This window comes from Mesoplodon mirus, assembly GCF_964341445.2.
Source record: "Mesoplodon mirus genome assembly, chromosome: 9".
NCBI lineage: Eukaryota > Metazoa > Chordata > Mammalia > Artiodactyla > Ziphiidae > Mesoplodon > Mesoplodon mirus.
This window is the reverse complement of record NC_138985.1, coordinates 57,366,233-57,392,366: the sequence shown is the minus strand read 5'-3', so window position 1 is coordinate 57,392,366 and position 26,134 is coordinate 57,366,233. Positions and strand designations below refer to the sequence as shown.

General features: G+C 36.7%; 1 protein-coding gene across 2 annotated transcripts in view; it reads right to left on the bottom strand.

Annotated features, from left to right (window-relative positions):
* Positions 1–26,134, bottom strand: part of SGCE (sarcoglycan epsilon) — a 68,658-nt gene that overhangs the window by 15,696 nt on the left and 26,828 nt on the right. For both annotated transcript variants that reach the window (XM_082632481.1, XM_082632480.1), the window contains 5 exons: positions 25,198–25,355; positions 19,182–19,254; positions 14,408–14,606; positions 3,021–3,183; positions 455–666 (listed from right to left, as the gene is read on the bottom strand). In XM_082632481.1, the coding sequence (XP_082488607.1) occupies positions 455–666; positions 3,021–3,183; positions 14,408–14,606; positions 19,182–19,254; positions 25,198–25,355 (805 nt within the window). The remainder of the gene's footprint in view (positions 1–454; positions 667–3,020; positions 3,184–14,407; positions 14,607–19,181; positions 19,255–25,197; positions 25,356–26,134) is intronic.

Here is a 26,134-nt window from a genome sequence, read left to right as displayed (position 1 = left end):
ACCTTTAAACATTTAGGTGGTATAGCCCTGTTTGATAGCAGAACAATTTCAAGAAAAATTCTGACCATCATTTCTGATCAAACTGACTGAGACAATTTATTTATTTAAAGTGCAATTACCATGTCAATAGATTCCGCAGTCTCTGCTTACACAGGATGGCTTGTATAACCAAAATATCTAGCCTCAGTTATTCTTGGGACTGTTTTGCCTGCAAGAATTTACATCTAGCCTTAATAATTTTTGAATAAAGTAATTATAACCTCTAATTTAATTTACTAGACTCAAAACTATTTTACTTCATTTTAAAGGAATAAAGTACTGTAGTTTGACTTGAACACAATTTCAATTCATTTATAAAGTGTTTTATGCACTAAATGAAACTTGGCTTTTAATGGAATCTTATATGTTATCTTAGTAGCTCTATAATTTTTTATTAGTGCTTTAAAGTACTCACACTCCTTCCCGTCGGCAGCACATGATATAAGCAAGTATTAGAAAAAGGACCAATGCTACTGCCGAGGGCACAGCCAGTGTAATTAGGAAATCCGTGTAATAGTCTCTGCTTTTCAAAGAATCGGAAGGGGGTTTGTATTCTCCACCATCAGGTAAAATCCCTTCTCCACGAATCACTTCCTGATAGGTGGACACTTGCTTTGTTTTATCAACCTGACACAAAAGAAGACAATTACACATCAAATTAATAGTTGCAAACATTATGAGAGTTTAAGATCTAGACATATCAAGACAGTCTTTGACTAATTTCTAAAAAGCAATCTTTTCCAATTACTTTATCACCTTGAACTTGCAATTATTTATGGAAACTAGGAAGAAGTAATGCATAAAAGTAATAAATTAAAGGGTGTATATTGGCCTACTTTCTAGGTCCTTCCCACAACATATATACATACATAAATGTATACAAATATAACAAATATGTGTGCATGTGTAGGTGTGTGTGTGTACAGTTGTTGTTTTTCAGTTTACTTCCTCCAAAGCAGAAGTCCTTCACACCACTCTGTATATTTCTTGTTTCCTAGTGACAAATCTCTAGTGCAGATGTTACAAACTGTGAACTGGCTGACAACCAGTATGTGAGTATGGTTTCTAAGGTTAGTAAAAGAGAAAAAAAAAAAAGGGAGAGAGAGACAATTTCTAAGTGACTACAACCTTGATCTTTCTGCCATCCAGCTGACAGAAGTAGTTTTTAGGAAAGATAGTTTAAGGAACAGGTAACCCATCCAATGCTACAGTTTCAATAAATTCTATTCCAGGCTCAAAAAATGTACAACACTTGGACTATATTAATTTACCTCCACAGTAATTGAACTGCTTTCACTATGTTGCATTTAATTATGCTAAAGTTTTTACTGAAGGCCACTACAAAAACAGCCATGTGAAACTTGTTACTACATTTGCTCGCCCTTTAAAAGGATGTTGCGGAGAATTATCTGTGGCATTTCTCAGTATCCTCTCCCATAAAACTCCACTGGAAGAATTTTGTTAATGATACAGTGCTAGTAAAAACTTCATCTTCTGCCCAGAAATTGAGGCTCTACCTCCTTTAAGAATGAGACCCAAATAACAGATGAATTTCCTCATTTAATCTGGGACATTAGGAGGCTTATTGTCAAACTTGACCTTAGGCTTATGTTTTGGTAAAGTTTAGGTCCCGATTTTCCAGTTCTTTTATATTTTATATATTATGTTTATTGTCTGACCCTTTAATTTAAACCTCCTGAAATCTTCTGTGGTAAGATGTGACCTATAAATAAATACAAGTAAAAGGAAAAAATGAAAATTCCCAACCTTTCTCTTTATGAAGGCTTAACCCAGAAATTAAAATCTTCAAAGCAGAAGTCATTTTTAAACCTTTAGAAATTAGATAATTTTCCTAAACATGAACACTGTGTTGTCAGGGCCTGCTGTCTACTGGCTCTGGTGAGAGGCATCTATTTAAGTTATGATTGCAGCCACTCAGTCTTTTGCACCCTTGTATGGTTAGCATGATGACTGAAATATTGAGCTTTGTAAATAATACACATAAACCACAGCATCTGGATAATTTTACTTGATTTGAGAAGATAGGGAAAGACCATTATTTTCCTAAGACACAGCAACATGGAAAGAGGAGCCTGGGGCCAAGGGCCACAGGTGCTAAGTGCCACAGTGTGAGCAGTATGTTCTCCCATCCTGGATCTGGGAAAAGTGCCTGCCGCTGGTTCTCTAAGACATGAAGTGACAGTTGTGTTTATGTGTTGATATTTGTTCAAATGTCAACTTTAAACTTAGACCTAATTCACTCACCACCAATCATCAAGAGTTGACAGAAGTTAAATCTAAAGGTCGCTAGAGAAGTGAAACAACCTTCCTATCTTCCAGAAAGGAGGATCAAAAAAATTAATATAAATTATATATAAAATATCATATATACCTTTCACATATAGGAAATCTTACCCATATGTTCCTAAGTCCTTGAGCATGCTAATAAAAAAGTGATTTAGAAAGAAATATTTAATATTTACGGGGCTGGGGGTAAGAGTCTAAATTTTCTCTGCTTTTCCTTTCATTCCTTGGTCTCTCCCTACAATCTGCGTTTCTAGGACATTGAATCATAGCACAATATTGCTTTATTTCAGATCTGTGATTGCATTCCAGTCTCCCCTTCCCAAGTGGGACAGTGGCAGCATATCTGAGGCTTCCTGCACATGTCACACTGACTCCAAAATCTATCTTGACTTAGCAGCCACCTGGATGTCCAGGGGGAACACTTGGACCACCTGCCAAGGTAATCTGGCCCCCACAACTAATCAAGAGTAGACTGAGTACAAAAGTGGAGGTACTATTTCTTAAATGGATGCACTTTCAACGGACTTGCCAAATCCTTAAAGTCAAGGGAAGTCAACGGCAGTTAACAAAGTAAACCCAGGATTTGTTCCTAAAAGCAATTCAGGTTTTAGTCAAATGCTATCTCCAGCCACATCACTTCTAATTACATTTGCAAAAACAAAATAAAGACTCACCAACGAAATTTTGCACCAGTCGATGTAAAATTGAGTACGAAATTTTTTATCACATGTTATTACAGGCTCCATTTCTTGACTGCATCTCAATTGATTCTGCGGATTTTCAACTTCTCGTAAACAAGAAGAAAATGGGACGTCAGCACCAACCATGACATAAACGCTGCAAAAATGTGAAACACTCAGGTTATCCTTTAAGAAAATTGGAAACACTGAAAAACAATCTACCCTGAAAGCAGGATTTATCCTTTTGAATTGAGGGATTATCTACAATCATCCCTAAGGTAGGGGCCTGGGCTTTAAAAGCAGTGATTCATGTAGGGGTTTCTTTTCATTCTTTCCTTTATTCAACCAATATTTACTGGGTGCTTTGGTGTATGAGACACTCTCTTGAGTCCCTGTTAATTTCTAAAAATTTTTTCACCCTATTTAATTCAAAATAATCATGTATCATATTTCCATTACAATATTTGGTAGACTACATTCAAAAATATTCTTAAAGTAAATTGTTTAGAAAATAATTTTATCACTAAAATAATTATAATTATTCATCTGATTTCATTTTTAATAATACTGTGATATTACATCCTGGAGGTGTGGAGCTGTAGGCAGACTTCTCCATTCTACCTAGAGTTTTGTTCATCAGCTTTCCTACTGCAGAGACCCCTACTGTTAGGTCCCTCATTATAAGGTCCCTCAATCTTTAAGAAGCTAATATAAAAGAAAAACTATTTTTTGGTAAATACAAATTAGGCAAACAAAATGTATTTTCTTGATGTGTATCTTGGCAACTAGGGGAAAAGAACCCTATTCAATTTGCCAGTAAGAGTTTCACAATAAAAGTGAAGATAGTGATAATAGCATTTAAATAATCTTGGAGCAGTTTAAGAAGGTAGAAATTTCATAGGTTTTTTCCAAAAGAAAAGGGAAAAGCAGGAAATTACTCTAAATAAATATTATTTCTTTTCCTAATGACAATGCTATGACTACTTACAAAATGGAATAAACCCATCAAAATTCCAGCTGTCTTCTTTGCAGAAACTGACAAACTGATCTTAAAATTCATATGGAAATTCAAGGGACCCACCCACACACAAAATTCTTGAAAAAGAAAAACAAAGTTGGAAGACTCACAATTACCAACTTCAAAACTTACTATAAAGCAGTAGTAATGAAGATAGTGTGATACTATCGTTAAGGCTTGGCATGTAGATCAGTGGAATAGAATTCAGAGTCCAAAAATAAAATCTTTAGTAAACTGATTTTGTCACAGGTGCCAAGACAATTCAATGGGGGAAAGAATAGTTTTACAACAAATGGTACCAAAACAACTGGATATCCACATGCAAAAAAAAGAAGATGGACTCCCATCTCACACCATATAAAAATTTACTCAAAAAAATCAAAGACTTAAATGTAAGAGCTAAAACTATTAAACTGAGAAGAAAGCAGACACAATTTTTAATGACCTTGAATTAAGCAACAGTTTCTTCGATATGACACCAAAAGTTCCAGCAATAACAGGAAAAAATAGATAAATTGGATTCTATCAAATTTTAAAACTTTGTGCTTCAAAGGACATCATCAAGAAAGTGAAACGGCAACCCACAGAACAAAAGAAAATTTTTACAAGTCATATGTCTAATAAGCAACTTATACCTACAACATATAAAAGACTCTAACAATTCCATAACAAAGAGACAGATAATCCAATTTCAGAATGACAAAGGATCTGAACTGATATTTCTCCAAAGATGACATACAAATGTCCAATAAGTGCATGAAAAGATGCTCAACATCATTAGCCATCAGCAAAATAGAAATCAAAACCACAATGAGATACCACTTCACACCCATTAGAATGGCTACAATGAAAAAGACAGATAGTAGGAAGTGCTAGCAAGGATGGGGAGAAACTGGAACTCTCCTACTCTGCTGGTGGGAATGGAAAATGGTGCAACTGCTTGGAAGACAGCCTGGCAGTTCAAGAGGTTAAATACAGAGTTACAATATATCTCAGCAATTCCACTCCTAAGTATATACCCTAAGAGAAACTTAAATATATGCCTACCAAAAAGCTTGTACATAAATGTTCACAGCAACATTCTTCTTAATAGTCAAAAAGTGGAAACAATCCAAATGCTCATCAACTAATGAATGGATAAGAAGTAAAATATCCATACTTTACTCAGCCATAAAATGGAATGAAGTACTGTGCACGCTACAACATGGATGAACCTTGAAAACAATATGCTAAGTGGCAGAAGTTGGTCACAGAAGACCACATATTGTATGATTCCATTGATATGAAAATGTCCAGAATTTGAAAATTTATAGACAGCAAGTAAATAAATGGTGGTTGCCTAGGCCTGGGGATTGTGGTGGTGGTGACTGTTAATGGGTGTGAGAGGGGAATGTTGGGAGGATAAAAATGCTCTAAAATTGACTGTGGTAATGACTGTACAACTTTGTCAATAAACTAAATCCATTGAGTTATATATACCTTAAATAGGTGAATTGTATAGTATGTAAAGTATATCTCAATAAAAAAGCTGTTTTTTTTAAAGAAATGAAATGAAATAAAAGTATGGCACAAAAATTCAAAGGTATGTAAGTATGAAGTCACATACTTAATTGACAACTGTGTCCCAGAGTACCATTACACAGATTCATTTGATTGCTCTTTATGTCAATTTTATATTTGGACTTAATTTGAAAGATTTTTAAAAAACTATGGTGTCTTTGGGAGACAAATAGTATATAATGGATTGAAATTTAAAATCAAGATAGACATTTATAAGTTCAGAAAAAGTAGATATAAGAAACCACTGGTGGGGCTTCCCTGGTGGCGCAGTGGTTAAGAGTCTGCCTGCCGATGCAGGGGACACGGGTTTGTGCCCCGGTCCGGGAGGATCCCACATGCCGCGGAGTGGCTAGGCCCATGAGCCACGGCCACTGAGCCTGTGCATCTGGAGCCTGTGCTCCGCAATGGGAGAGGCCACAACAGTGAGAGGCCTGCATACCGCAAAAAAAAAAAAAGAAAGAAACCACTGGTAAAGAATTTTGATAATTAGTGAATAGAAACACATTCCATTTACAGGAATATTACTCAGCCATAAAAAAGAACAAAATAATGCCATTTGCAGCAACATGGATGGACCTAGAGATTGTCATACTGAGTGAAGTAAGTCATACAGAGAAAGACAAATATCATATGATATCATTTATATGTGGAATCTAAAAAAACGGTACAAATGAATTTATTTACAAAACGGAAAAAGAGTCACAGATAGACTTGTAGACTTGTAGACTTGTAGACTTGTAGAATACAAGCTTATGTATGGTTACCAAGGCGGAAAGGGGATGGGGTGGGGGGAAGGGATAAACTGGGAGATTGGGATTGACATATATACACTAGTATATAAAAAATAGATAACTAATAAGGGCCTACTGTATAGCGCAGGGAACTCTTCTCAATACTCTGTAATGACCTATGTGGGAAACGAATCTAAAAAAGAGTGGATATATGTATACGTATAACTGATTCACTTTGCTGTACAGCAGAAACTAACACAACATTGTAAATCAACTACACTACAATAAAAATTTTTTAAAAAGAAATATATTCCATTTACAACAATTTGTTAACTTTTAAGCTTCATATAAAGCCAATTTCTATCCCCTTATTAACTGCTTAGCAAAGACCATAATTTTCCTTGATAACTGTGAAATATATTTGTAAATACAGAAATGAAATAAATATTTTTAAAAGTGTTAGAAGTTCTCTTGCTTTTACATAACATTGATTTGCATTTATAATTAGTAAGATTTTAAATTAATTCACTTCAAGATAACATAAATAGGCATAAGCATATGTTTTGGGTGCTTTGAAATGTTTTATTTTTTTCCTCAAATTATAAAAGCAATATAAAAACATTACATAAAACGTGGGACATAAAAACAATTAATTTCTAATACCAAGATCACGATTTTCATTTTCCAATGTACCTTGCAGAATACTTTTCAAGTGCATATATTTTAGCCTAATTGCAATCAATCTCTAAAATATAATTTTGTATCCTGCTTTTTCACTTAATGCATCATAAACATTTACCATATTGTACAGTCTTTGTAATTATATTTTTATAGAAGTATAATTTTTAAGTGCACATGATTTATTTAGTAATTATTTCGGAGCTGGACACGTAAGTTGCTTCTCATTTTTTGATGTTATAAATAATATTGTAAAGACTATCTCTGTGCATATTCTTTAATGTTACTATCTTAAAAGAGATGCCTAGAAGTGGAAACATTTTTATGACAGTTGACACATACTGCCAAACTCCTTTCTTCTCTACTTGGATGATCCAGAAGCTTCACAAACTTAATATGTTCCGAACTGAGCTCATCATTACCCCACCCCACCTCCACCTGTTGCTCCTTCCATCATCTTCTCTCTTGGTGATTGGCATGGCCAGATGCTCAAGCACCATCATCTTTGACTCCTGTCCTTTTCCCTACACATTCAATCTATCATCAGTCTCTGACATTTACCCTGAAAGAACTCTCATACACACCTGTCCACTTTGTTCCATCCCACTACCACCCAGTTCTAGTCACTGTCACTTTCCACAGGGAGTGAAGCAACAGCCCCTTGATTGTTCTCCTTGAACCCAGTCTCTCTCACTGTTCTCAGGGAGCCTATCTGCAGAATGAATAATACCAGTTTAAAAACAGAAGCAACTGTATATTTGAAAGTTGCTAAGAGAGTAGTTCTTAAAAGTTCTCATCACAAGAAAAAAAAATTGTATCTATGTGAGGTGTCGGAGGTTAACTAAAGTTACTGTGGTGATCATTTTGCAATATATACTTATATCAAATCTTGATGCTGTACACCTTAAACTTATCCAATGTTATATCATCAATTATATCACAATAAAACGGGAAAAATAAATAAGTTAATAAATAAAATGCAAACACACTACTCAAGAGAAGTAGATACTGGATTTGCCTTGTAAGTCAAAAAAACGTGTATTTATTGTTTCTTTTATAGAGCCAGTAAGTTTCAACATGTTGGCTTTTCAAAAAAATAATTTTGTACGAGGCCGTGTATAACAATTATAATTCTATGCTATACATGCTAAAATACATTTTTCATAATCTGCTGTTTTCCCAGATCTTTGACATGCAGCTTTTTTTGATTTGCAGCTATTTTGATAGGCTAGCTTTTTGATAGGCAGAAATTTAAAATTTTTATGAAGTGAAAGGAGGATGATCTTTACCTTTATGACCATAGCCACATGTTTTCAAACTTTGAAATATATGTAAACAGATGGGATGGGAGTATATTATCAAGTTCAAGGCTCTCAAGCAATGTTAACAAAACATGGTGACTCACAATCTTAGGCACTGGGTACTCTGAATAAAATTTGTTCCTTACGAAGGATTTTTTTCTTCCAATTTGAACAACTCAATTTCCCTTTAGGTAAAACGCATTTACTGAGTCCTTTACACACATACAATGTGGAGAACCGCGTTACAGGTAAAAAAATTTAAGTCAAGGGCTTCCCTGGTGGCACAGTGGTTAAGCATCCACCTGCCAATGCAGGGGCCACGGATTTGAGCCCTGGTCTGGGAAGATCCCATCCCACATGCTATGGAGCAACTAAGCCCGTGCACCACAACTACTGAGCCTGCGCTCTAGAGCCCGCAAGCCACAACTACTGAAGCCCACGTGCCTAGAGCACGTGCTCCCAACAAGAGAAGCCACCGCGATGAGAAGCCCACACACTGCAACGAAGAGGAGCCCCCGCTCACCGCAACTAGAGAAAGCCTGAGCACAGCAACGAAGACCCAACACAGCCAAAAATAAAAATAAAATAAAATCAATTTATAAAAAAAAAACAATTTAAGTCAAAACTCTGTTTTTTTTTCGGCAACAGCCAGATAAACAGATCCAGTGATTGTATTTTTTAACCTAATTGTCCAAGTAATGAATGTATTTTATTCCTTATTTTATGTATATAGGAGACAAGGGACAGTTTAGAGAAGAAAGTGTCCACATATGCTACATGCTGCCTGGGAACTCTTGAGCTCTTAAAAGAAAATGCATCATGATTCCTGCCTCTCTGCTCCACCCCACTTCTTTGTTCTGTGCATATCAGTCAATCAAAAAATAAGATGAAAAATAAAGAAGAAATAAAACTAAATAAAGAATCTAATTCAGAATAAGAAATAAAACAAAGAATAAGGTCACTTCTGGACTCTAGTTCTACTGCTTGTTACTCATCTTTACTGGAGAAGGGATGAACTATCTTAACAGAAGAGGGAACTGGCACACAAGGCTCAGACCTTTCTGGAGTTTTTTGTGGGAGGATTTTCCTGCTTGCAGAAAGGAGGCATTTAGGTTTGGTCTATTCTTTCAGCCATGTGGTAGGGCTTAGCAGGCCTACTTGCTCAAATGAAAATTTTAATACAAACCATTTTCTTCAAAGTTCCCTAGTGCTTCAAGATAAAAACCCAAACAATTCTTCCAGGTGTACAAGGCCTTACATGGTCTGGTCTTTGCCTCTTTGGTCATTATCATTTCTGGATCCCTGTCCCCCATTTCCACACAAAGCAGGTTTCCAAATTGACCAGGCTTCCTCCTACCTAATGGATTTTGCCCAAGCTGTTCCTCTGCCTAGACTCTCGCTTTCTCATTTTTTGAGCTGGCTAATTTGTACTCATATTTTAAACTCAAATCAGGTTTCATCTCCTCTATGAACACATTGACATGGACCAGAAGTGGGAGAGGAGCCGTCTCTGTGAATACCTCAACTGTGATAGGTACCACACTGCTTTCTAATTATCTGATTACTTGCCTGGTCCCTAATAGATGTGAGCATAGACTGCATTCTTTAAAATCACTGTACCCTAGAGACTAATATATTATTCCCCCATAAAAAAATACTTAATAAATGCTAAACTATGAAAGAAAAAAAATGAATCTACGCCTAGAACTTAGAAGAATAGATATTAAAGAAATACAGTTATAGACATATAGGTTAGACATATAGTTGCATTGATATTAAAAATTTATTTATTTTTATACTTATAAAAATGGACTAATATTGGTTTCCAATTTTTACTTTATTAAGCCTTTTTTTCAGAAATTCCAATCTCACATCACCATCATTCCCTAAAAGAAAGAATAGTTGCATCAAAAACATAGGAGGGGGCTTCCCTGGTGGCGCAGTGGTTGAGAGTCCGCCTGCCAATGCAGGGGATGCGGGTTCGTGCCCCGGTCTGGGAAGATCCCACATGCCGCGGAGCGGCTGGGCCCGTGAGCCATGGCCGCTGAACCTGCGTGTCCGGAGCCCGTGCTCCGCAATGGGAGAGGCCACAACAGTGAGAGGCCCACATATCGCAAAAAAAACAAAAACAAAAACAAAAAAACATAGGAGGCACGTTATTTAAGAATTAAAGACTGGGCTTCCCTGGTGGCGCAGTGGTTGAGAGTCCCCCTGCCGATGCAGGGGACAGGGGTTCGTGCCCCGGTCTGGGAAGATCCCACATGCCGCAGAGCGGCTGGGCCCGTGAGCCATGGCCGCTGAGCCTGCGCGTCCGGAGCCTGTGCTCCGCAACGGGAGAGGCCACAACAGTGAGAGATCCGCGTACCGCAAAAAAAAAAAAAGAATTAAAGACTATCTTGTAAATCACCAAACATGGGGACAGATTCAGCAGAGCACGACAGACTGGCCTAGGACCATGACCTTGCATCAGAGCAGGCTTTGGCAGCCTTTGACTTACATTCTCTTCTTCAAGGGTAACTTCTCTCTGAGCCCTTTACAGGGCAAAAAGCAGACAATTGATTAGAGGGAGTACTTTGTGAGACTGTCTAGAGAATAAACTAGGATCCTCTGTTGTTGATTGAGGATAGATCCACAGGCTTTGGTAACAGAGGAAACAGTGGTAGGTTTGACAGTCTCTTATGAAAAGTGAGTATATTCTTTAATCCTCACACCCCGTCATTCCCTTCCTAACCACCATTTACACCGCATCACTCACCCTGAGTTGGCAGCTCTGCCATGCCCAGAATGAAACATGAACCTGCTCCTCTTTCCACGAGCTTTATCCCAGGCTAAATGCATCCATGAGTCCTTAGCCTTTGGCTCAGTGTCAAGAGCAAAGCAACCCTAAGTCCACACCCAGAGAGAGCACAGTTGCCCTGAGGTTATGGGTCTGGAAAGTGAAAGGGAATCTTTTCAGGAGGTTTAGGGTTCCTTTGCAGGAGCTTACTCACTTTGAAGGAAATCTTTATAATTGTTTTCTGTTAGATTTAGAAGAAGTTTAAAGGCTGTCAGTGAGGTCGGCAGAGATGAAAAAAATGCACATCAAGAAGGACGAGGAGCTGGGATGCTGTAGAGGGGGTTCTTGACGACTGACATTTAAGGGCACTTTGGGCCGTGGAAGGGCTGTTGGTTTACTCTGAGGGTCTACTACTGGGAGCTCCTCTTTGTCTTCTGCTGTTGGTTTGAGTAACATGGAAAAGTTTGCAGTTAGTAAATTGTGACTGCCCTGCGTAATAGGAAATACTTTCAAGGAGTTTTTTTTTTTTTTTTAATCAGAGACTGAGACTTATGCAAAATATTAAGCAGAACACGGTTATTAGGTATTTAATTAACACTTCTGAAGCCCCTCAGTATTTCATTTTTAAAGAGATTTATAGTCCATGTTATTTTCAAAACAAAGTACAGAGGCAAAAAGTTTTGTAAGTGAATTAAGAATCATTTGGGGCTTCCCTGGTGGCTCAGTGGTTGAGAGTCCGCCTGCCGATGAAGGGGACACGGGTTCGTGCCCCGGTCCGGGAGGATCCCACATGCCGCGGAGCGGCTGGGCCCGTGAGCCATGGCCGCTGAGCCTGCGCGTCCGGAGCCTGTGCTCCGCAACGGGAGAGGCCACAACAGTGAGAGGCCCGTGTACCGCAAAAAAAAAAAAAAAAAAAAAAAAAGAATCATGATATACACCATTAAAAAGAAAGGAAGGCACAAGAGATGAGTTAAACACTGGATTTCTTTCTAAATTTAAGGCAACAGGGTAAAAAAAAAACCCTATTTTTGTTACCTTGACATTATGTAACAACCAAAGGAAATATGCAAAATCATTCCAAGGGACAAATTTTTCTCCTGCAATTATACTCAAGTAGGATCTTATTTCATTGGTGCACATATAGGGACACTGGAGTAACAGAGTCGGCACTGGGTACAATTTATAGAAATTCTATTTTAAAAGACTTATCATATGAATACTCTGTAAAGGTTGCAGCTTAACATTAAATTAAAACTCATGGAAAGCATTTCAAGTTGGGAAAGGATCTGAGACAACAGGGTCCAAATAAATGCCACGGGACTGACAGCACATGCCTCCCGCTAGCAGGTGCTGGGGGTCAGTCAGCTAATGACTGAATTCTCCAACAAGTACTTGTAGGACAAAAAAATTCTGTTCTTAATTTAGAGTCACATGCTCAGGCCCAGCCCTAGACTCAAAGATCCTGAATCTCTAGGGGGAATCAGAGGCCAGGAACCTAGGTATATTGTTCATAAAGCTCTACTGGCAATTCTCAGGCTAGACATAGTTGCACAGCACTGTTTTAGGTCAGAATTTGGTTTAGAGAGCTGTGAGTTCAATTTAGCCTAGTTGTTTCTTTTTCTTTTTTTTTTTTTGCGCGAGCCTCTCACTGTTGTGGCCTCTCCCATTGCGGAGCACAGGCTCCGGACATGCAGGCTCAGCGGCCATGGCTCACGGGCCCAGCCGCTCTGCGGCATGTGGGATCCTCCCGTACCGGGGCATGAACCCGCGTCCCCTGCATCGACAGGTGGACTCTCAACCACTGTGCCACCAGGGAAGCCCAAGCCTAGTTGTTTCTTAAAGTGCCTCTATGGGTGGGGTCTACACTACTGGTTAGAGAAGCGGTGAGCCCAAAAGAAAGCACAACTATGGAAAACTCTACCAATACCTGGTTTTCATGTTGTTTCCTCCAACATCTTTTGGTCATTGTTTTAACAATCACTGTGGAACACATTACCTTAAAAAACTGTTGAAAAGATTCCACATTTGGAGAATGTCTTCAGGGGAGATAGCCCTGTTCATCTCTTTCTATGGTCCTCCTTTAATTACTCATTGGGAAAGAGATCCATGTTGTACCTCTCAAGTAAAATCTTAAGCTCCAGAATTATGTTTTCATAGAGAAAGCCAACCAGCAGATGATAGGCAAGTGATAAAGCAACTATTTTCCTCCAAGCACTTCTATGTGTGCTTGACTGACTTCAAAATCCATTACTGTACCATACAAGGTACAATGTAATTCTGAAATCTGTAACTTGGACTTTGCAGCTCACTGCTTATCCTTTATCCCCCTTCGGACTTCTCGCTCATACCTCATCTATGTCTATTTGTGATCTTTTCCCTTCTCTCCAACAAAGTTCTCCTTTAAAGTTTCCCTTAAATTTGATTCTTATTAACCCAGATATTCCAGTTCATTCCAGATATCATCTGTACAAATGTTACCAAGAATATGGATAAAGGAAGAGTTGGAAAAGGACATGCTACTTAAAATGTGATTTATTCCGTATCTTGCACATTTATAGGATTGTTTTTTTTAAAAGGCAGATCTGCCTCAACTTACAGAACAGAAATTAAACAGCAAAATTTCATTTGACATTGACATTTGATCTGTCAGTGTACCCAGGCATAAGGAGTGTTTCATAACCTCTACAAGAATGTAAGTCATACTCTGTAAGGCTTGAGGATAGACAAGTCCCTTTCAAATGCATTGTCTCGTTTAATCATTACAGCAACCCTGAGGGAGAGAGTTTAGTCCCCATTGGAGCAGGTGAGGAAGTTGAAGCCCAGAGGAGTGCAGCAGTTTGCCCAGTGTCACCCAGCTTGTGAGTGACAAGGCCAGGCTTTAGGAATGGGTTTCAAATCCACCCCAGCCATCAATCACCACCACATGGTGGAAAGAATGTTAAAGGCAAAGAAATAGTTTCCTAGAATAAAGTTACAGCAGTCTGTGCATCCTCCTGCAGCTGATAACTGGGGCATCAATTTCCTTTGAAATTCAGGACCCTAAATAAACAGCTTCTCTATGGAAGGTACAAAAGACTTAGTGCTGTAATTTATGATGTGGATCCTGATCTACGATTAGATTTCACAGGACCTGGAACATCAGATATAAAGAACCATTAATGCAATCTTTGTCAATACAGAAAATTGCTAGTTTTTTCATATCTTTACAATAACTATTTCTTATTAAAAAGAAAAATGCAATAGGCCATCTTCCATCTATAATAAGTTTGATAAGATCACCATATTTAAAAATCCATACTTAAGGCAAGTCTGCTTACCCCTCCTTCATGTCATTGATGGGAAGCGGAACCCTGCCGCCCCTGTCTAGAGCTGATGTGATGTTTATGGCGTTCAGACGCTCTGGCTGCCACACATTTTTCACGGCCCCAAGAAAGTCTCCGAGAACCTCGCTGGCCAACATTTCTTCTACGTTCATATTTTTAATGAAGAATTCTGCTTGATATGGTAACGGGAAGTCTAATTTTGGTGAAAAAGGGTATGCATATCTTTAATGAAGTAGTCTTTTGAAAGGGAAACAAAAGAACCATTTGAGATTTGTTGATTTCTGTCACAATCCTGGCTTTCGGGAACGATGTTATTACTGACTTTAAAGGCTTTCTATATAACAGAGGATATATCTAAAAGCATGACGTACACTAGACCCAGAATTTTATCTACAATGCAATTAAATCTAAGGGACAGCAGGGCAATTCACAATTAGAGAAAAAAAATAAAAAGGAAAAGAAAAAAATGTCAAATCTCAAATCTGTCGCTAACTTGCCAGTGACATGCCAGCCTCCTTGTCCTGTCAATGTACCCAGGTAGAAGGAGCATTTCCAGAACTTAGAAAATTATTTTGTACTTGTAGTGTTTTAAAGCTGACAGATCTTCAAATACAATGTTTAATTTAATCATTACAATCCTACGTAGTGCTGTTTCCCATTTGAACAAAGGAGGAAGCTGAAGAACACAGCACCATCCTTTCTAAATAGAGAAGACATGGCAAATATCTATACTTGCTTGTGGGCTGCTTATATATGATATGGAAAACCATATTTTTAATTTGCAGTGTTACTGATCTTTTTAGAGCATGCTAAAACATCACATTTTATTAAAATAAATATTGATTGTATTTTCAATAAGAACTTTGAAATCATAGCTATTTCATTCTTTGGATCACTCCATAATTAAATATTCTAGAGAAATAATATTTTAAATTTCTCATGAAATTCCATATCTCACATTGTTAGAGATTTAGTTAGCTTTTTCCCTCTCCAATGTCTCATCAATAATTTCCCTCTAAAGATGCCAAAATGAATATTTTAAACCAACCAATGTCCCATTCAGACTCTCAATATAAGAAACTTTAAATAAATATAATTTATTTCAGCTTCTCAAATGTTACTCTTCAATTACAAACTATCATTTCCTGTATTCCGGTTGTTCTGTTAAGACAAAGGATAGCTTTCTTTTTGTTTAGTAATATTTCTGTAAGAATAAAGGCTACTTTTTTTGAATACTTACTACGAGGCAGGCCAAGCTAAGGGAAAGAGGTGAATTACCGTATTTAACACTCACAAGCAGAAGGTAAGCAGGTACTTGTATTTTTCTCCATACTTTCAGAAAGGGAAGCTGACCTTTGATCATTTGAATTTACCTCATATGATTTTTATCTAAGCTAAAAGAGACTGTATATATAAAGTGCTCAATGGAGCTCCCAATATAGAGTAAGAACTGAGAAAATGGTAAACTTTAGCAATTCTTACAATAATATGCACAAGTTAATTACTTGGATTCTGCCCTTTACTTAAAAAGGAAAAAAAGTACGTCTGGACTATACACGGATTTAAAGTCCCCAACAATAATTATATTATGTATATCCTCTGACTTATTTCATTAAAACTCATGTACTATATGTTCTTATTTCTTATACTATTCTTATCCCATGTACTATTCCATTCTTATTTAATAAACAAAAAACTAAAATTATACGATAAATAACTGAAACCTTGATGACTTCATTTATTATCAAGCCTCTTTAATATTAAAGGACATTTGAGGGCCTCCCTGGTGGCGCAGTGGTTGAGAGTCCGCCTGCCGATGCAGGGGATACGGGTTCGTGCCCCGGTCTGGGAGGATCCCATATGCCGCGGAGCGGCTGGGCCCGTGAGCCATGGCCGCTGGGCCTGCGCATCCGGAGCCTGTGCTCCGCAACGGGAGAGGCCACAACAGTGAGAGGCCCGCATACCGCAAAAAAAAAAAAAAAAAAAAAAAAAGGACATTTGATGCCAGAGATGAAGTCAAGGAGATATTCTGGCTTTCGAGTTTTCAGGAGAGTTTTCTGGAGTGTGGTGTCTCTCCCTAAAGACTAAGTTTTTCAAAGCCCTAATCACAGAAGGCTCTTTACTCATCCCCTACCCTGTAATTTATTCTGCTTATGATTTTGTTAGATTTGTTTGATGTATGGCCCATCTGCAATCTTCTAAAATATGCTATGTTTATTCTCTTTTATGTAGATAAGTTTCCTGTTTTATACTGATACATTTCCTGTTTTATACAGATAAACAGGAGCTTAATCATGCTACATTTTTCCCCATACTGAGAAACAGTCATGCAGAAAAATGTCATGAAGAACAGTTTCTTGGCAATAAATAATATTTATAAATAATACCAAGTATAGTTTTGGGGTATGCTAGAAGTCTATCATCTATTAATTTCATTCAGTGAAATTTTTCTTAAAAAGCGTGCAAAACTTTTTCCTTATTATCAGTGCTACTCCTTGGAGAACTGTTACTTGGCTTTCCCTAATCCATGTGACCCTCCGTGGCTCCTTTCTGAGACTTGCGGCTGCCACGCCCTCTGAGGCTCCAGGCTGTGCAGCTGCCTGCCGTCTACCCGGCCAAGTGCTGCTGCCAGGGCTCCCAGAGATGAGTCACAGTAGCTTTCTAACTTTGGGGAAATCCCATGCCTGCTATATTTGGATATCACAGAGGCCAAGGGAACAGTAGGCCAACAGATTGGTGGCAGGCCTCTGAGGCACTAAACCCAATTTAGAGAATCACTCTATGTACTCTTCTTGAGCTCCATGCTGTATGATTCTACATGACTAATTTCCCATTAGGTCTCCCAGAGCAGGAGACTGCTGGGCAGGGAGTTGCACTGAGCATGGTTATCCGGATATTCAACCCTTGTTACTTCTTTCCTAACCTTATCCGGGAGAAACGGCATGTGTACAGGCCATGCTCAAAGATGTACGTCCTAGTGTCCACATGCATTCCACCGAGACAAGCAAGGAAAAATGCCTGCCATTTGGTGCACTGATTTTCAGAGTTTGGGCCACTGACCCTTATGTAAAAGGAGGCTTTCAAAACCCACGTACTCGTGCTCCCTCAACCCTGATTTAAATAAGTAGCCCCTAATGCCAACTTTCAATCCTTCAGTCATCTAACAGTCTTACATTAGTATCTGCTTGAACATGGGTCCCCGCATGTGTATTATGTATTGAGTACACGTGTGTGGACCCACGTACTCTGTATTGACAGATGCCTGTGTACTCTGTATTGACAGGACTGAGACCAGACTTGAGAAGGAGGAGATTCAAAACTGCAGACCAGGCTACCTTTCAGTTTGTAGGGGCTCCCATACCTGACAAAGGGTTTTGAGTCCCTCTGAGAGCATAATAGTGAGGTTAGTGGTCCAAGCCCACTGCAATGGAAGTATATAACTAAACTGATGGATTCCCAAGGAGAAAGGGAACTTCGCAACCATTCTGCTCATCAAAGGTATTCCAAATTCTACAAGGACAGCTTGGACTGGATGCAAGTATCCAATTACAATTGGAGTCAAGAATAAAAATCTCCTTGATCCAAACATGAATACCTTCCAAAAGCCCTTGGGAAGTGGAAAAGTGGGTAGAGAGTCTTCTGTCCAGGCCAAAGGAACTGGTACTTGGACTTTCTTTTCATATATGATGGTCATTTTAAATTTTAAACTAGCACATTTTTTGTCTGCAATTATTACAGCTAAAATGCCTGGGAAAAAACTCATGTTAAGGGTTTCAAAACCTTCCAGCAATCTTCTCCCCAGTTATGTACTGCATTATCGATTCTATCGAAATTGCTTTCTTTCATATACTGTAAAGGTAATTTTTAAGTCAGCCTTTACTGAATTATTATGAATTCAAAATTAGTAGGCTCTGATAAAATGTGTTGTGTTTGCTTATTTGTTTTCAATCGTACTAGTAAATAGAAGTAAGAATTTTCCTCTCCAGGATGCACAACTGTTTTACTGTTTTGGGGGGAAAAATGCTATATCAGTTCTTCTCCTGTCACCCTCATAAATGATATCTGGTATAGTATCCCATGATTTATAAACTTTAACCACAAAGTGTTTAGTGCTATGTATTTCTCCCATTGAATGCCAAAACAGGATCAGAATATTTGAGAGTGTAATTCTTGGAATCTCTCCTGTGTCCCTAACCTTCTAAATCCTTAGGCATCATTTACAATTCAAGCATGTGTAACAATAAATTGTTGTTGGACTCCAGCAATTACAGATGCATGATTAGCTATTCAGAAAGGAGACTGTGACCCAAATTATGGTTTATTTCTGTCCATCAACAGCTCTTTATCATCATATACAACCAGACTACCACCGATGATAGGTTTCAAAGTACAATAATACTAATCATGCATTCTATGATCAGCCCTATGTCAAGCACATTTTGAGACTTAAATGATGGCATTCTTACCTCAGACTTATGAGAGAAATAGTATTCTTAGTCTCACTTTACAGATGATTTAACCAAGGCCTGGAGAAAATAAGTGGCCTCTATATTTGGTTCCCTACCCTGAGGTTTTCAGCACCAAAACACATCATGATATTTTATAATGAATTAAATACTGCTTAGTTTTCTACATTTTACTATTTCATTAGTTATAGTAAGTATGTGGTGCTTTAAAATCCTTAACTATGTTTTACATACATACAAAATATAATGAAATACTTCTTGCAAATAAGGAAACAATCAGCAACGTATTTTTCCATACCTACCTTCTGCTGACATTATATTAATTATCAAATTATGCCTTGCAGTCTCAAAGGTACGCCTATTGTAGGCAGTTATCTATTAGAAAAAGAAAGTCATATTAAAGAAGTAAAATGTTATTTAGAAAACGAAATTCATTAAAGACAAAATGAAAACAAATAGTCATTCTTTCCATTTTCATTATTTGTTTATATACTTACAAAATATTCCTTCTCTGGACAAGAATCCAGAGCTTTTAGCAATATTGTGGGAAAACAGATAATTAGGTCTATTTAACATGCTAAAACAACAAGTTAAAATCAGAAAAACCCTTTTATAGAAGACTGTTAAGTGCCAGTAGCAATGCAGATGCATCATTAGTAAATGGATTAACCATTACGAATTACTTACCAGAGCTGTTCTAAAATTTCAAAAAAGCCAAAACAATATATCTGTGTACTTTTAAATGGAGCTTAAGGATCATACCAGAAAGTACACTTTAAAACAAGCACATCTCTGTTTTGTTTGCATTCAGTACTAAACTGCACACCAACCAGTCAAGAAATGTCACGAACCCTTTGGAAATCATATCTCACAATGTGAGTGGAGCAGTAAGGATCACAGTCTGAGAAGCTGATGGCAAATGCTCAAAAACACAAATCAATCCCTTCACAGAGTCAAATATTAGTAAATGTTTGCAGAGCCAATGAACTTACATCAAAGTCAATTCAGAAACAGCCACTGCAAACAACAAACAAAGCAAAGGCCAACAACAGGATATGGCTTCAAAAATCAAGGAATAATTAACTTTATAACAGATATTAAATCACTCAGACAGGCCTGCAGTACCTCAAAAAAACCCCAAATGATTGTGTAAAAGTCTTAGCATCCCAGCACTAGCCTTCTGGCAGTAACTGCAGCTGTAGTTGACACTGAGACAAAAAAGACAAAACTGACGCAAACTGAAAAGAAATATCTTGCATATTTAAAAACAAGTATCGAAGATTTTAATAGCATCACATATGAGCTTTAAATAAAATACATTACACTCATCAGAAATAATATTTGAGAGAACAGTGAAAATCAGAATTTTGGAATAAAAAATTCCAAACCTTTAACAATATTTCAAAGTACATATTCTGAAATGTGTATTATTCCACAAAGATAAAAGCACTCATCTCTCCACAATTTGTCAAATTTCTTTTGGATTTAATGACTTCTTTGCTGCTCTCTATTGGGACACATGATCAATTAGGTTCACATTGAACACTAAAATTAAGACTAGTCATTAAAATTAACGAGGCATTATTGTTCACAAACAAATGAAGAAATGCAAAAACATTTGGGAATCCTCATGATTTTAAAAGTTTACCCTGCAAAAAATTTAATAATATTCTCAGTGGAAAAAAAAATACTAGATACTATTTGTTATAATATCTCAAAGCTAATGCTCAGAAAAAAAGGTTAAACATTTTCAGATTAATAGCAATATTTTTCTGGCTAGCCTTCCCATAATTATCACAAATTTCATTATTGTAAATTTCATAAATTCTAATAAGTTTTTTTAAATCAGAGGCTACACAAGAGAGTGAAGAACCTTTCATGAATCCAGAGGAAGAATTTTATTACCTGAATTTATATTTAATGCTTAATTTTAACAGCTGTAACAGAATGCAATTCTTCTATGACTTCTAATGAGATATTTAAATACTGTAATATCCTCAATCGAATTCTACTTATCATGATGATGTGAAGCCCTTCATAGCAAAGAGGTATGCATGTTTGTGCACTTTCTGATTCCCTATTTCTAAAATAGTGGCTGATCTATTTTAGATGCTTAATAAGTAGCTACTGAATAAATTAATTAGTGGATGTATGATTAAATATTAGTTTAAGATATGCAAAATCTTTTGACTATATTATTAATAGAATATTTTTAAACACTGAAAATGTTATTATATATGGATGTAGAAATGAGTTATTTACAGATAAATCAATACTTGTGTTAGATGAAAGATATAATAAGTTTTCATAATCTTTTTTAAAATTTAATTTATTTATTTATTTATTTATTGGCTGCATTGGGTCTTTGTTGCTGCGCTTAGGCTTTCTCTACTTGTGGCAAGTGGGGGCTACTCTTCGTTGCGGTGCACGGGCTTCTCACTGTGGTGGCTTCTCTTGTTGTGGAGCACGGGCTCTAGGTGCACGGGCTTCAGTAGTTGTGGCCGTGGGCTCTAGAGCTCGGGCTCAGTAGTTGTGGTGCACAGGCTTAGTTGCTCCACGGCATGTGGGATCTTCCTGGACCAGGGCTCGAACCCGTGTCCCCTGCACTGACAGGCAGATTCTCAACCACTGCGCCATCAGGGAAGCCCTCATCATCTTTTTAGATATTATTTGATACATATTCATAACATTGTATGTTGGTAGTAAGGTATAAGGCACCCCTGTGAATCCTGGTTCAACACGTGTTTCTCTCCTACCCTAGCCTCTTGCCTCTCTCCAACCAGAGTAACCATTTTGGATTTTGTGTTTATCATCCCATACATTTTAAATATAGTTTTATTATCCATACATGTATGCTTAAAATATATTGTCCATTTTTCTGGTTTTTGAGCGCCTATAAAAATAGTAAACTGTATGCAGTCTTCTGGGGTTTGTTTGGTTTTTTTCAGCATTACATTAAAAACATTCATTCACGTTGCCAGGCAAGCTTAAGTTCATTGCTGCTGTAAATGTTCACTGTGTGAATACTCCACAATTTATCTATTCTCTTGCTGCTGGACTTCTGGATCTCAATTGGTTTGTGGGTTTCCAGTGTTTTCCTATACAAACATTGCTCAGTGAACATGACTGTGCATGCCTTTGGGTGGACATTTGCAAGTGTTTTTCTTTTTCTTTTTTTTTTTTGGCCATGCTGCGTGGCTTGCAGGATCCTAGTTCCCTGACCAGGGACTGAACCCGGGTCACAGCAGTGAAAGCACCAAGTCTTAACCACTGGACCGTAAGGGAATTCCCTGCAACTGTTTAAGTGCATATCTGGAAGTGGGACTGCTAGATCATAGGGTACAGTGATACTCAGCTATGTGAAATATTCCATTTTCCAACCCAAATCCACTGCAATGACCTTTACTGAGGATAAAATTCTCACTGCGGTTTTAATTTGAATATTCCTCCTTACTGAGGAGAGTAAGTTTCTTTACTTAAATGGCATTGATGTCTCCTCTTTGGTGAAATGTCTGTTCATGTCTTTTTCTTATTGAAATTGCAGGAGTCCTTTTTTATATTTTACATACTTATCATTAGTCAGCTATATATATTTAAAATATCATCTTCCAGCTTGTGGGCTGTCTTTTCTTTAATGTTTTCTTTTGAACAGAAGTTCACAAGTTTAACATGGTAAAATTTATCAATCTTTTCTCTTAAATAAAAAAATTTAGGTGTTATTCAAGATATCTTTCCCTCCCCCAAACTCAGAAAGATACTCCTCTACAGTTTTATATAATAGTTAAAATTTTTGCTAAATCCTTAATCTACCTAGACATGAGTTTTGTATTTCCTGTAAAGCAAGAATCTAATTTTATGTTTGCCATATGCTGAGCACCAGTCAATAAACTGACCTCCTTTTCCCTAATCTGTGATCTTTGGCACCATCTCTTTAGACATATATCATTGTTCTTTATGTAGATGGATCTGTCTCTGGGCTCCCTATTTTATTCATTGGTTAATTTGTCTACCCCTGTATCAATACAAACTTATGATTGATTACTACATAGTTACAATAAATCTTGCTATCTGGAAAGGAAAGAAATCTTTCCCCTTTTTATTCTTCTCTAAGCATGTCTTGATTTTGCTTTATTATCTTCTTTATAAATTTTAGAATTAGTTGCCAAGTTCCATGAAATAACCTACTGAGATTCTTTTATTGGAACTGCATTGAATCTATAGATCAATTAGGGGGAAAGTGATGCTTTCATGATTTTCAGTGCTCCTATCCCTGAATGAAGTATCTTTTCATTTATATAGGCATTTTTAATATAAACAAAGTTTTATAATTTTCCCATACAGAACTTGCATACCTTCTGTTAGATTTATTCCAAGTACATTATAATTTTGCTGCTACTAAAAAAATGGTATCTTTTAAAAACATGTATTTTCCTCAGTACTTGTTACTTAATGAATAAATATAACTAAATTTTTTATATTGATCCCATAGCTTACTGCTAGGCTTTCTGAAGATTTTAATAGCCTATAGACTCTTTATATCATTGACTATTCCATTTCTTCCTTTCGAATAGTTATAAATTTTTCTTTCTTTACTGCACTGGATAGGACTTCTAATATATTCTGTAATAGATGTGATACAGGGGGTCATTCTTGTTTTGTTCCTGAATTTAAATGGAATTCCTCTAGTGTTTTCCCATTAAAAAATGATGTTTGCTATTATTTTTGATAAATAACCTATTAGGTTAAGGAAGTTCACTTATATTCCTAGTTTGCTACGAGTTATTTTTTTCTTATCAAGAATAGGTGTTGAATTTTATTAAATGCTTTCTCTGAATCTTCAAGGTGATTGTGTTTTTCTTTTTTAATCTAGCAAGGTGGTGACTTACATTTATATATATTTTTTATAACTTTACTGAATATTTTTAAAATTATTTTGACAATAACTCCAAATAACTTTCTTTCTTATATCTACATATATTTCTATCTTATATCAACATTGCCTTAAGAAAGCAGATTTATAGATAGAAATCACTGAAATGTCATGTTAATACAAACTTCAGTTCAAGTGAAGAAACACCTTCTCTCAGCCAGCGCATATCCAGAGTCCACGGCTGATTAAAACTTTGGAGAAAAATGCAAAGCATGTAATCTCCTGAGAATCTACAGAAATTCTACAAATTTTTGGTGGTAGAAAACATGCCATGCAGGACATATGCAAACTCCTGGCAATTCCACTAGCAGTTCCTATGCTGGTGCCCTGGTCACTACCAGTAAGCTTTTATGGAATTGAAGAGTTAAATTCCAATTTAAGATCCTAGAGGCATCTAGGCATAAAACTATAGTAGGCCTCTCCTGCCATTAATTGCCATTATAATTCTGATTTTGTTAGGTAAAGAGTGAAACAATTTTAGCTTTTATATCCATTCATTAAAAAAAATTAATTCCCATTAAAGGTTTGATGTCATCATTGTTTTTGTTATTGTTTCAATTTCTAATATCTTCCAGGTATGATATTAGGTACTGGTAAAAATCTGATTAATTATAGCACCATCATCACTCCCAAGGTAAAGGTCAAACATATCCGCATGGCTTACAGAGCCCTCAAAGATCTGCTCCTACCAACATCAACACCTCCGTTCCCATCATTTGCCTTCTGGAGTGCATCCTGTCCTCTAGCCACACTTGTAGTTCTCTAAGACTATGTGGTTATGTTTATGCCTCCAAGATTTTGATGTGCTGCATCTTCTGCCTAAAATAGCCTTCCTTCTACTTAGTGAATTTCTATTTACCCTCTTATAACTCTGCATCAAACAGCACCTTTTTATTATAACAGTTATGTCAGTGCTGGCTAAGTTTGCGTTTCCATTCAGTGCTTCAACCCCTGAACTGTAAGACATGGCAGGGCACAGCTACTATTCATCCTTCTACCACCGACACCTATCATAATGTTCAGCACACGGTAGGGGCTCAAAACACGTCTCCTTAATGACTGAATGAACATGAAATCTGAAATTAAAATTTGGAGAAAATAAGTGTTTTAAGTTTTTGTTCATTTTCTTAAATAGAATTCACAGTAATTTATTTCTTTTAAATAATTTTAATTTTTTTCACTAATTTAGATGGCGCTTTTTTACATAAAAGCTGAAACAAGAAACTCTGTAGATGAACAGAAAGGAATGGTACATTTCCAAATGTTACCTAGTGTGTTTTCATGCATAAAATACTGAAAACCACTGCCATGTAATTTTAATTACAACATTTGAAACTCAAATTACAAAAAAACCAAGAATATAATTTTGCTCTTTCTAAGTAAATTACCTCAATGATTGTTGGTTTCCCCACATTTTCAGCCGTTGGAGACCCATATAGGACTCCATCACTATATGGTGTCCTTTGGATATATCGAAGCCATCCAGGCCGGTCTGGGTAACCCATTAAATTTGTGTTAAATGTTATGGGATCATTTCTAATCTCGCCTAGGTAAGAAACACAGAAGTAAGATATAAGACGGTTATTTTCACATGTTGCTTTGATTGTTTCAATAAAAATATGTCCGTCTAAAATTTTTTTCTTAACATTTGTAGCAAATTAAATACACACCAAAAAAAAATCTATCTGGGAATTTAGATTAGGGCCTCATGCAAGAAAAAAATCCTTTTGGTTGTTTAGTTAGTCTAGAAATCTGATTCAACAAAGAAAGCATATTCATACAATTTGGGGGTAAATTTCCTTTTCTTTTTTGGGGGGAGGAGGTCACACAGCAGTGGAAAAGTTCTACCAATGAGACAACTATCTTTCAGGAAAATACCCTAATCATGTTGATGTATTCATTCTTCTGAGAAACCTTCCTTTCATGAAACTCTGAGCACTATCAAACTCATCTTAAGGGATATCTCAAAATTATAAAAGTGTCATCAAAACAAAAATAATGTAATTTAAAAACAACGGAGGATGAGTTGAAAAAATCCAAATCCAAAAGAACTGCAATAACATGACATTTATTAATAATAAATAATAATGGTGTCATTTTATTAGCATGTGCCTGGCCTCTACAGGCACTATTTCATCTGATTTTCAAACATACCAATGAAAGTAGTACTCTTATTAGCCCTAATTTTATTGATGAAATATGTAATTTTCCATGTTAATTCTTCATGGTCATATTAAGTGGTGAAACTAGAATTTACTCTTGGCTGACTCCAGAAACTATGCTCTTAACTACATTTTTTTTTTTTTGCGTTACGTGGGCCTCTCC